The sequence below is a fragment of the Myotis brandtii genome, unplaced genomic scaffold, assembly GCF_000412655.1.
Source record: "Myotis brandtii unplaced genomic scaffold, ASM41265v1 scaffold515, whole genome shotgun sequence".
Lineage (NCBI taxonomy): Eukaryota > Metazoa > Chordata > Mammalia > Chiroptera > Vespertilionidae > Myotis > Myotis brandtii.
Window position 1 is genome coordinate 247,379 of NW_005369636.1, and position 12,851 is coordinate 260,229.

General features: G+C 39.9%; 1 protein-coding gene across 1 annotated transcript in view; it reads left to right on the forward strand.

The window, feature by feature from the left end:
• The window catches only part of LOC102251060 (patched domain-containing protein 4), a 56,818-nt gene extending 44,972 nt beyond the window's left edge, over positions 1-11,846 (forward strand). The window contains exon 2 of the mRNA XM_014548579.1: positions 11,343-11,846. Within this exon, the coding sequence (XP_014404065.1) occupies positions 11,343-11,846 (504 nt within the window). The remainder of the gene's footprint in view (positions 1-11,342) is intronic.
• The last annotated feature ends 1,005 nt before the right edge of the window (positions 11,847-12,851 follow it).

A 12,851-nucleotide genomic window follows, 5' to 3' on the forward strand; every position in this document is an offset into this window, starting at 1 on the left:
TAAGATCTGAAAAGTCTTTTTTTTTAATGCTCATACAATCAGTTAGGTAAGTCTTGGTATAGACAAAGCTATGAGGAGGGCAAAAAATGATCTAATGCCCCCTATCTAGTGCCCATCTCTATCCTCAATACACACCAAAAGTTTATTCTTCACACTGCTGGTAAAGAGAGCATTTGAATAAGCAAATCTCCATACTCACTACCAGTACCCATCTCTGCATCACTGCTCCTCGGTAGCCCCTGTTGTATACTTCAGTCACTCTCAAAGTGCCAGGAATTCGACATGCTTACTCTCCTTCCTAGACCTTGGCACATATTTTTCCTTCTGTCTGGAAGAAGACCATTCCTCCCCATGTCCACCATCCACATTTCCACGTGCACTTGGGTAATTGTCACTCATGCTTCAAGTCCCAGCTAAGATGCCACCTTCTTTGGAAAGTCTTCTTAGTCCCTACTAGGCTGGGTGATTCCTTCTTGGTACTACCTTAACATCTTGTGTTAACCAGTACCAGATGTCTGTCTGCTTATTTATCTTCCCAACCCCCCACTCCACCCAGAGCCATAGGCTCTTTGAAGGTAAGAACTATATCTGTTCACCATTCTGTCTTTCATAGCTGGCTGACACAGAGACATAGAACATGCACTCACTGAATATTTCCTGAGGAAGGGAATACCATTGCTCTTCATGCCTGTTTCCATCTGTGTGTCATGTCCTAGGAACCCCAGGAACTCTCCACATTAGTGCCCCATGTAGATACCTGCAGTGCCTATACTTTTGATTTGCCCTAACTTTCCCATTTCTGTGAGGATGTTTTGAGCTCTGTTCTGAGGTTTGCCTCTGTAGGTCGTCAGTCTGATCTACTTTTCCACTCAGAGGTGCTGATGGCCCTGATGTCACAGGCCTTATAAAGTACGTGGTTGTCAATTAGAGTCTTTGTTGGAGAAGTTTCTTAACCCACAAGGAAAGCTGTCCTGGAGGAGGAGACTTTCAATCCCTCTATTTAGGGCCTTTCTGCATTCCTGAAATGCTCCCACAAGAGGGATGTATATTCTTCCTTTATGTCACCAGCATCAGAGTTAAATGTTCTTAGATATGGACTACTTGCCCATGAATGGTTGTGATTCTGTTATCAGTAGAAGTGGAGTTCTTGGGATGTTGTGAGGAAAAGAATTTCCTGAGGTCCCCATAGGAGGATGGGGTTTCCTGGAAAGCATTATTGATGATGTAAAATTAGGAGAGCTCCCCTCCAAGATGGGGAGCTCCCATCTCTGTTCCTCTCACCATGGAAGAAGTTCAATCTTGTCTTCAGCAGGCCAGAATTAAGGCCGCTGCCCATAGTTTCTGTGTCATATTAAAGTCCAGTCCAGTTCAGCATCTGGCTAACTTAGCTTGCAGTCCATTGCATGTGGGGTCTGCATGGCCTTGCTCAAGGTCACATGTCTATGAAGAGAGAATACCTGAATGCCTGGGTGAGTGCTAGTCATGGAGCAAGGGAGAAAAGGGCACAGGAAGAGTGGGAACTCTTTGGGGATTTTAACTTTCCAAGATTTCACTCATTTCTGATGGGGTCTACCCGCTAGCCAATCCACTGTTCCTCAGGCTAGACTAGTAGCCAAGCACTTTCACTATATCAGCCCCACTTCACTACACATATGCCTATCTCCTCCTTCTCCTCCCAACAATCTAATACCAGATGGGGGAAGAGAGGGTAGTTAATCTCCTTGGAGGAATAATGCTGTGTGAAGCTGTAGTTTCCTGGTGAAGCTTCCCAGCTGACCCCTTATAATGTCTGGCCTTCCCTATGCTCTCTTTCTTTTATTAATAGTAATATACTAGCTAATTAAATGACAACAATTCTTTTGTGAAAGACTCTCATAAAATAGTAATATTGCTTCTTATGGAAATTTTTGGGATAGAGTCACAAATATGAGGTACAAAGAAACAAAATGTTTATTGTTTCTTTGCCTCACATTTAATATAAACTCTAGCTCTACTTCCACACATTGTTTCTTAATTTGTGCAAATATTTTACCTGAGTAAGGAGAAATTACAAATATTTGTCCTAAGTAAAACCAATACAGGGGAGATGATACTCATGAAATAGAAAACTGAAGCTAAAATGAATTTTACTAAGAAATAAATTAATTCATCTGGGCTACTGAGAGATGATTTACATCTAGGCAAAATGGGGCAAATTCTTGATCTTTTTCTGTTTGATAAGAATTCTCTCTGGAAACTATTCAAAGAAAGAGGAAAAGAAGCTATTGGGTCCAGATTTAAAGACAAGAAAACCTTCTTGTTTCTATGGAAATGAACATGGGTCATCTAGTGTTTCTCCTTCCTTCTTATTTCTTTTTTCTCCCCCTCAGGGCAGATTTCTCCAGCCTACTTTGCAATATCTAATGACTTTCCCACAGATGAATCATTAAATACAGAGCTAATAAGACCTTTAGAGAGAATGTAAGCCAAAGCTTTTATTTTGGAGATGAGGGAGTTGGCATTCAGAGAAGTCAACAGCATGTCCCCTGTTGCCCTGATGTAAAGTATTACAACTGGAACTTGCAACCAGGTGTTCTGTTTCAGTCGTTTGCTGACAAATGTGAAATAATCGTAGATGGCTAAGCGAATAGACAGTCTCACTTAAATGTTGAAGTCATGACATATATTAATAAAAATAACATGCAGCACTTTCTGAGCATGATGCTAAATGTTTTATGTGTGTTAACACACTTGACCCTCACAATGTCTTAGGATTCTTATGTTAACCAACAATAAAACTGAAGTCCAGAGAGCTTGAGAGATCTCCACAGTAGTCAGTGTGGACGCTGAGACTCTAAGCAAGACCATTGAACTCTTGAGTCTGTGTGCATAAGTGCTATATACTTCCTTTTATTCAAGTATATCGATACATTATTCAAACATGTGTGCATGGAGTTAAGAGCATGAGCATTGGTGTCAGAAAGAAGAATCAAGTGACCAGCTGTGTCACTTAGGAGCTGTATGACTTCACTCACATTGTTTTCTCTCACTTGGCCTTGTGGCCTAGGAAAAACCACCCCCTTTCCTTCATGGATCTTATGGCTAGTCAAATAATTAAAATGACATAAGGGAGATTAAGAGAAAATAAAATTTAATATGTACACACGGGGAACTTTCTTATGGCTAGTCAAATAATTAAAATGACATAAGGCAGATTAAGAAGAGAAAATAAAATTTAATATGTACACACGGGGAACTCACATAAGCATGACAATTCCGAAGACAGTAAGGCAAAATGAGGTACATTAAGTCCCCACTTAATAGTAGATTTTTGGAAAATGTGACTTTTAAGTGAAATGACATATAATGAGACCAATTTTACTATAGGATAATTGATATAAACAAGATTTAGGTTCCTACAGCATATTTTTGTCCACAAAACCATCACCAAACTTCAAAGTTAGATCCAAAACATTTCTGATATTAAACATTGAATTAAATGTGAGCAATACAACCCTGACCAGCATTCTCAGTGATTAGAACATTGGCCCTAGCACCAAAGGATAACAAGTTTAATCCCCGGTCAATGGCAAGTACATGGGTTGCAAGTTCTATACCCAGCCCCAGTCAGGGACATGCAGGGGGCAACCAATCAATGTATCTCTCTTACATTAATGTTTCTCTCACTCTCTCTTTCTCTCTCTCTCTTCCCTCCTCCACTCCCATCCATTCTCTCTAAAAATCAATGGAAAAAGTATCCTTGGGTGAAGATTAACAAAAACAAAACAAATAACTGTGAGTCATACATATATTTAAGAAACATTAAAAAAATAAGTAAGATAATGATTTTCCTACCCACTTATTCTAGTTCAGAGTCATGGGTGTCTGGAGACCATCTCAGCAGCTCAGGGAGAAAAGTGGGACCCACCCTGGACAGGGTGCACTTCCATTGCAGGGCCACTCACACCCACACTCACTCAGACTGAGACAATTTAGACAAGTCCACTCACCTCACTTGCACATCTATGGGATGTGGAAGGAAACCCGAATCCCTGGAGAAAACCCACACAGACATGGGGAGAATGTGCCGACTCCACACAGACAGTGGCCCCAGCTAGGAATTACTTTTTTTTCATCAGTGTTATATTGAAATGGCATTGACTAAAATGACATTATTCGAGGACCTGTTGTATATGTGTAATGTTCTGGACTAAGGAGAAGGAGGTAGGGGTCTGGGACTTGCAAGGGAAATAAAGCAATTCACCTCACCTGGGAGGTGAAAATGGTTAATGTTTAGTAAACAAATGTTTGCTGGAACATCTTGAGACAGTGTGACATAGAAAGGACTTGGATTGTGGGGCCGGACTAGTTCCCAGACTAAACTATCATTATCTATGATACTAGCTCCTCTCTGGACCAGACCTTCTACCTTAAATTCTTTAAGGCAGTTAGAGGTAAGGTCAAAGGTTCTTCCTGAGCCTTCTGGACCTTACAAATAACCAGATTAAAATAATCCATATCTCAAAGGGGCATATTTGGGGTGGCAAACTCTGCCCCCCTTCAGCCTCTGTGTCCTCATTGGTGACTTGAGGCTCCTCCAGTATAGCACCCCCATCAAGGAGTGACTGAAAAGAAAGTTCTTAAGTCTTAGAACCAAGTTGGCCATGTGTTAAAAATTTCCAACCAAGTCAAAGTTAATTGATATGCTAGTGTGTTATGTTAAACATATTTTATATTCTTACTAGAGGCCTGGGGTATGAAATACATGCACCCTGGGGGGGGGGTGTCCCTCATCCTGGCCTGCACCCTTTTGCAGTCTGGGAGCCCTTGGGGGATGTCCAACTGACGGCTTAGGCCCACTCCCTGAGGGAAATGGGCCTAAGCCATCAGTCAAACATTCTTAGCGCTGCCGCGGAGGCGGGAGAGGCTCCTGCCACTGCCACTGTACTCGGCAGCTGCAAGCCCAGCTTCTGGCTGAGCGGTGCTCCCCCTGTGGGAGCACACTGACCATCAGGGTGCAGCTCCTGTGTTGAGCATCTGCCCCCTGTTGGTCAGTGCACATTATAGTGACCAGTTGTTCTACCATTTGGTCGATTTGCATATTAGCCTTTTATTATATAGGATTTCATTTCAGCAACACAGAAAATTATTTTTTAACCTTCCTCTTTGAAGAAAAACAAGAAATGTATGATTGCACTCTCCTAGCTTAGTAATATGCATAAGAATTTTAATTTATTCTTTATCAGAGCATTTTAATGCTTTAAAGCCTTCATTTTGAACATGACTCTTGATTTTTCTTTTTAACTAAAGGAAAATGAACTTGCTTTCTCCGTATTTGCTGTGTTTCTACTAAACATGAAGCTCTAGAGACAAAATTCAAGATTGTTGATGATTTTATTTAATCCCACTTTATGTGTACACTTGATACTGAGAATAAATCAGAGGATAAATTAAGAAATATGTATGAGGAAAAATCTTGTTTAAACAAACTAGCAAACAAAAAAGCACACACACAAAAAACCTTACAATTCCTTTAGAAATATCACTATCTAATATACATAGGAAGGTACTAGTATTCTTGTCAGCAATAAAGGCAACTGACCATCTAAAAGTTTCCAACATCATTACAGGGTCTCCCTCATCAAATATTAATGAAATTCGAATTGCAGTTGCCTTGGACAGGAGCTGTGTTTCCAAATTGTCTTGCAGTCATAGCAAATATCTTAATGCAAACCTAGTGCATACATTGAGCAGATATGACACTTACTCCCTATAATATCAAAGCATCATCAAGTAATTTATTTTCTGCATAATTTTTATAGCATTAACGTCTCTTTCCTCTTGCATCTCTTTAATAATTTATTCTTTGATCATATCTCTGAGAGTTTAATTTTCTTTTCCACTCTAGAGGTGTAGCTTGCATGGGAGTAATTTTAAGAGCTACAAAGTAGTAACTATAAACTAAAAGTAGTAACTGTAAACTAAAAAAAGACCTAAGGAGCCTAAGATATATATATTTTTTTTCCTGGCATTACTGCTCCTAGGGAGATAATGTGATGAGATGCTTCATGGCCGTGAGACAGCATCGTGACCTGCACTTCCACTGATTCACCTTGGGACAATTTACCTACCAAGGACTGACTCAGCTGACATTTTATTCATGCTGCATCAAGAACCAGAAATACTGCAGGGGCCTTCCGACTGAGCTCTTTCCTTTAGAGTCATCCGACTCCCTAAATCATGATCCACAGAGCAATCAGAGTGAGCACTCCAAAAAGTAAAGCATGCTATACCCCCTGCTGAAAACTCACCAGGGCTTCCTACCACAGGACGGTTAAGTCCAACTCAATATGCCTCTCATGGCCCTTACAGAAGAGACCCTGCTTTCCTCTCTAGTCTCAAATCCCATAATTTCCTTCAGTTCTTTGAACATCTCGTGCTGTTCTTTGTCCCAACCATAGTGCATACAAATCCTTTTTCTGGCTACTCACTAAGTCCCCTTGTCCGTTGACAAGCTTACTGCACATTATTAGTGTGCAGAAGAAGTAGAAGAGGAAAAATATTTAGGGGAAATATTTCACTAAACTAAGAAGATTGAAGAAAAAAAGGATAAAGTTTGTTTTCTTCTGTATCATCTCTAATTTCTATGCACACCTCTCTTCATCTGAGGTCCTACTCTCCTCAAATACTTTGAGCTGTCTCTTACTTCTCCCCTTATTAGCAAAGTAGTCTCTAAAAAGTAATGTTACCACACCTCTGAGTGAACTCACTGAGTTAAATATTATGACGTGTTTATTATACATCAGGCTTTGTTCTAGGCCCAGGGAGATTATCAGTAAGCAAGATAGGAAACATGCCAGCTTTCAATGAACACACATTCTCCTGGAAGAGACAGAAAAGGAATGATTAAATGATCAATGGAGGGTCACTACAGGTAGACATGGTTAGTAGGAAGGAAATAAAATAGGACCGTGTGATGGAGTGATTGCTGGGAAGGAGGTGTCTAGTTTATACTATGTGATTCAAATAGTCTATTAGAAGCTGAGATCTCCATAAGGAAGTAGCCTTGGCTATAAGAACAGAGAAAAGCATTCTAGGCAGAGGGTATAGTTGGTGCAGAGGCCATGAAGTGAAAATTAACTTCAGGGGGTAGGTGAAAAGGCAGAAAAGCTGGTGCAGAATTCATGAGTGGAAGACTAGGAGAAGAGGTCTGTGGGCTCAACCAGCAATGAGCCATGCAGGGCCTTGCAGGCCTGGTAAGGGGTTCTTATTTTATTCCTGGTACAAGTGGAAGCTAGTAGAAAGTTTTAAGTGAAGAAATTATGTGATTTTATTTAGAACTGGGGAAATATGTTCCACCTTTAATATGGAAAACATATTGAGGAGGGGTGGAAGTGGTCACAGGATATGAGTTGGGGACTTCAATTTATCTCATCCTAATAATGACAGTTCAATTCAGTGAAACACTGAAAAAGGAGAGCATATGAAAGTAATATGTTACCATCTTGTCATATTTTTATTTTAAGATTTATCTTCATTGAGACATAAAAGTGATTTTGCACTCAAAGGAATTTCAGAATTTGTGTAGGAGGTTTCACTGGGAAAGGAGGAAATGAATCACCGTGTGTTAAATGGTTGGCTGTTGGTTTAATGGGGAGGAAAATATTGGGAAAAGGGGACCTTCATGTAAGATAGTTTTAATAATAAAGAACATTTAGTGGAGAATGGGGGCCAGCCTGACTTCCCTGAAATCACCCCACAGAACTCTGGAAAGTGCTGAAATTGAGGTTGTCTCAGTTGAGTTGGAACCTTGTGTTCATCCCTGTGACTGGCAGATTTGTCTTCTTAGAGCCTCTAGTTGCTTATTTAATTAAACAAACCAGTTCTACCCAATGAGTGGAGTAGAATGTAAAAATAATCAATTTATGGCTCTATTAGATGTAATGATATCATTCTGACATTTAGATCTCTCCAAAGTAGCTTTCTGGACAGTATTTTCATAGAATAACTAGAGGCCCAGTGCACGAAATTCATGTACGGGTAGGGTCCCTAGGCCTGACAGGTGATCAGAGCCAATCAGGTTCCCCAACTCCCTGCCTCCTCTTTCCCTCGCCGCCATCTGTGCGCTGCCACCGCGAGGTACCCCACCTCTCTGCCTCCTCCTTCTCTCGCCACCCACGCACTGCCACCACACAGTTCCCCTTGCCTGCCTGCCTCCCTGCCTCCACCTTCCCTTGCTCCCTCAGGGTCCCACTGCCATGTTCCACGCCACCCTCTGGTGGTCAGCCCACATCATAGTGAGTGATCGAACTCCCGGTCTCATGGTCGAACTCCTGAGGGGACACTTTGCATATTAGCCTTTTATATATATGGATAGAGCTGAAAATGTCTTCAGTGTCATAAACATTTACTCATATACTCATATCTACTCACTTTATAAATAAGAAAATGGAACACTAGGAGGGGAAATGAACCAGACAAGGGTTTTTTATCCAATTAGAATGAGATGCACACAGTGATTCAGGTCACATGACTCCTGATTATGTATTCTCTCTATTAAGCCTACCTAGCTTCTTACATGTCCAGATGATAATTACAACATATGTGATATTCTTTCCTTTTTTCTCCTACATAGAGGCACCTATGAACTGGTTAGTTTAGGAAACTGAATAACTCTTCTGCCACCCCTTACAAAATAATAGAATTCCCTTTACAAATAATGTATAAAAGTATATTACTCAAGACTGTACTGAGTACAATAATTGCACCAATGGCTTGTCTCCAATGTGAACCATTCAATAGAGCTTTCAATTCAAGGACATCCAAAGACCTTGCTTATTTTGTTCTTGTTCGTGGAGTAAAGCAAATTAAGAGAGAGAAACTCATTCTATTTGTTGTTTTGATTTGAATATAATGGAATGAAACCATATTTTTTTATTAAATAATAAAAAAATGAAAATTAGGCCACCTCAAAAGGGGAGTAAGCTGTTAGCCAAAGCCAATGAAGATCAGTTATTTAATAATCTATATTTGCCTTTTTAAAATTTTTACTTTTGTCCAGATACATTACCAGCACCTTCTTTGATCCCCTATAATCTCCAAATGAGGCCTAAGGGATGCATAAATCTTTGTTCTGCCACTAAAGATCCCTCAGAAATATTTTTTGATTATGAAAATGAGTAAAGATACGTGGAACTGTACATTCTCAAGTGAATATGTACAGCTTTTAAAATAATCTTTCAAATAATCAAAAGCACAACTCAACATCACAGATGGGATTTCAAAGAAGTAGAAACCAAGACTGGAACTTAAAATTATACCAACCTTAAAACAAAAGTAAACAAGCCTAATTAAGGGTCTATGTTTCCTGGACTGAAAGACAAGAAACTATATTTCACAATCTCTCAGTGTGAGTCAGGATTCTCACGCCTTTCTCAAAGCTTTTCCACTTTTTACTTACAGCTCATCAGAGAACACACGGGTTTCGTGGAGATAGAGCTTTGTGAACCTACAGCTGGAATTTTAGTTTGATATTTATAAGTTAAAAAGATGACTGGAAGTGGGAGATAAACCAAGCAAAGGAAAAAAAAAACTCAATCAAATTCTTACTTAGAAATATATTGTTCACTTACAGCTGGCCAGATTGAGTTAAACAGAAAGATTATTTCTATTGAACATGTGGAGAAAATATGGGTGTGTGAAGTGACTATAAAATTTCTTTCTCTTAATTCTGGATGATGCTACTAACAACATTTGTACTCTCTGTAAATTTCTCAAACTTCTGTGTTGCTTTTGGTGCATGTTAAAAATACAAATACAGCTCTGACTGGTTTGGGTCAGTGGATAGAGCGTCGGCCTGCGGACTGAAGGGTCCCAGGTTCGATTCTGGTCAAGGGCATGTACCTTGGTTGTGGGCACATCCCCAGTGGGGGGTGTGCGGGAGGCAGCTGATCGATGTTTCTCTCTCATCGATGTTTCTAACTCTCTATCCCTTTCCCTTCCTCTCTGTAAAAAATCAATAAAATATATATTAAAAAAAATACAAATACAAACAAGAACCTCAGATACAGGTGTCTGTACTACACAAGTCCACAATAACAGTTTGGTGAAAATAACCATGGTTATGACGTTGTTGGTTTGTTATCCTTCTGTACTACCCTTCTAGAAAGATTTGCTTTCTGCTCTGAATCTACTCTTTTATATCCTCTTGAGATAAATGGTTTGCCTGATCTAACAGAAACAGTTTATTTATGGCATAAATTGACCTTCATACCTGTGTCCCACTCAATACCTGCATTTTAGATGTTACCCATTTTCGATGTTATATTCCATCTTGCAACCAGCTATTGGTTTCAATATTCCATCTGACAGCCATTGGCATTAGAGTAAATGACAGTGTGGCAAAAACAAAACAAAACATAGAAAACAAAAACTGATTAAAATGTAATAATGGCTGTCATGGATTTTGTTCTAAGTGGTAAGGTACATTGGATGAGAATCAGTGTTTGACTCAGGAGTACCTTAAACAGGAGGGATAAATATCCTACTTTTATGATCTTGTCTACTCTACCTTATGTGAAATTCTGAAGTTGTGATGACTTTTAACAAACCCACTTGAAATGTTAGCAGTCTCATTTAGGGGGTTTGTCCACTGTATTCTATGGGAAAGAGGTCAACCTACGGTAAGGCTGAGGCATGTATTCAGAGGGAAAATTATAATGAGTGAATAGGTGCTCATATCAGATTTCAAAAAACATTTCAACACTATAAAATTGATTATAAAAACAAAACAATATTTTCTACTTGTTCTGTGATATGCAGTTGTATTCCCAGAATATAAAGGATGAGTATGGATGTGTGTGTAAAGTTTGTGTGTCTAAGTGTGTGTGGTGTAGGTGTGTGTGTTAACCCTAGAAAGTTTAGCATCTATTTATTAAGTGAATAATTAGTTTAACTTTTGAAATGTTAACTCATTCCATGCTTCATTTTTGGCTGAAACTGAATCATAAAACTTGATCCACATTAAGGAATTACATTGGGTTGTTACAGAAGGAAATGGTGGCAATGAGGGTATGGATGAGATCGAAATAATATTCATGCCCATTTCCTATGCATGTGGCAAGACTTGTAGAGCTTCATAATTCTCTTTGCATCTTTTCTAACCCTGATCATCTTGCATGGTATCCCATGTGGCTCCCAAAGGCGAAACATAAAATCTAACATGTCACTCCACCATCATCAGCTCCACAATTGCTAAAGCCCATCTCTGCCTTCCTTGTTCTCCTTCACTTAGAATAAGAAGCTGTCCTCTGGAATATGCATCTCTCTTGTAACTTACATCTCCCTTTGTTTCTGTTTTCAAGGATGGGAGGAACAGTTTTATTGGACACCAACTGGGCGGGGTAGTAGAAGTGCCAAACAGCAAGGACCAACGGGTCAAGTCAGCCAGAGCCATTCAAATCACCTACTACCTCCAGACCTATGGCTCTGCCACCCAGGACCTCATAGGGGAGAAGTGGGAGAATGAGTTCTGTAAGCTTATGAGGAAGCTCCAGGAAGAGCACCAGGAACTCCAGCTCTACTCTTTAGCATCCTTTAGCCTCTGGAGAGACTTTCATAAGACCAGCATCCTGGCCAGGAGCAAGGTCCTGGTGAGCCTTGTGCTGATCTTGACCACAGCCACCCTCTCCAGCTCCATGAAGGACTGTTTGCGCAGCAAGCCCTTCCTAGGCCTCCTGGGGGTGCTCACAGTGTGCATCTCCATCGTCACAGCAGCAGGGATCTTCTTCATCACTGATGGGAAGTACAACTCCACCCTGCTGGGAATCCCCTTCTTCGCCATGGGTAACTATCCATCCTTGTGGTAATCGGATTCTTACCTGTTTGGGGCCAGGTAGTACATTTCTTGAATTCTCAGGTGGAAGTCTGATTTAATTTTGTATCGGTGTGTCTGCGTGATTCGGTACGATTTTACGTGGAGTGGGTCTGCTTCTCCTTATTGTGCCTGTCAGGAAATTATGGGCTGACCGTTTTTCCATTTAGGTTGAAGAACTGAATGCTGTCAAATATTGTAAATTGCACAATACTGTAATTCTCTACTCAACGTCTTTGAAAATTATAGGTCACAGATTATGGAGTACAGATTTAAGGAGATCCCAAACCTTCAACATTTTCAAACAAAATTTTATAGTTTATATTTATGGGCATCCTCAAGTTGTTGATGATGAAATTGTCATAGGATGAAAATTTTGAGAACTTTTATGTTCTAATCTCAAAGAACTTCTTTATTAAATATTAAGTCATTTCAATTTTTTTGCTGACAATATAATCCATTTCCCCACATCTATATAAAGAAAGCCTTCCCGCTGCCAATTAAAAATATGTTCATCTCTGATGAAAAAAATTAATAAGCATCCTCAGTTAAGATTATTCCTTCTTGCACGTTTTCTGCCAGGCATACATAAATGGTCTAGAAAATGGTGTGTGTGTGTGTGTGTGTGTGTGTGTGTGTGTGTGTTTGCAAAAGATAAGATCAAGTCTTAGAAGGAAAGTGAGTGATGGTTCAGCAACAAAACTGATGGAGCTTTTCAGAAAAGAGATGATAATGGGGATAACTGTGGTGCTGCAAAAGAGCCCTGTCAGATGTGATATAATTCCCTACATGTAGTGATTTGGAGGATGAGCTGTAAAAATGGCCTCTAGGTGGTGAACTGACATGAGCAAGAGAGCATCAACTCTAAAGTAATTGCCTTTCACTCCCCAGGTTAAAATCAGCTCTAAATTACAGTTCTATTGTTAGATGAAAAAGACACAGGAGTGTGGTCACAGAGTCCTCTAGGTGACCTGGCCCCTTTTTGTTTTCACCTAACAAG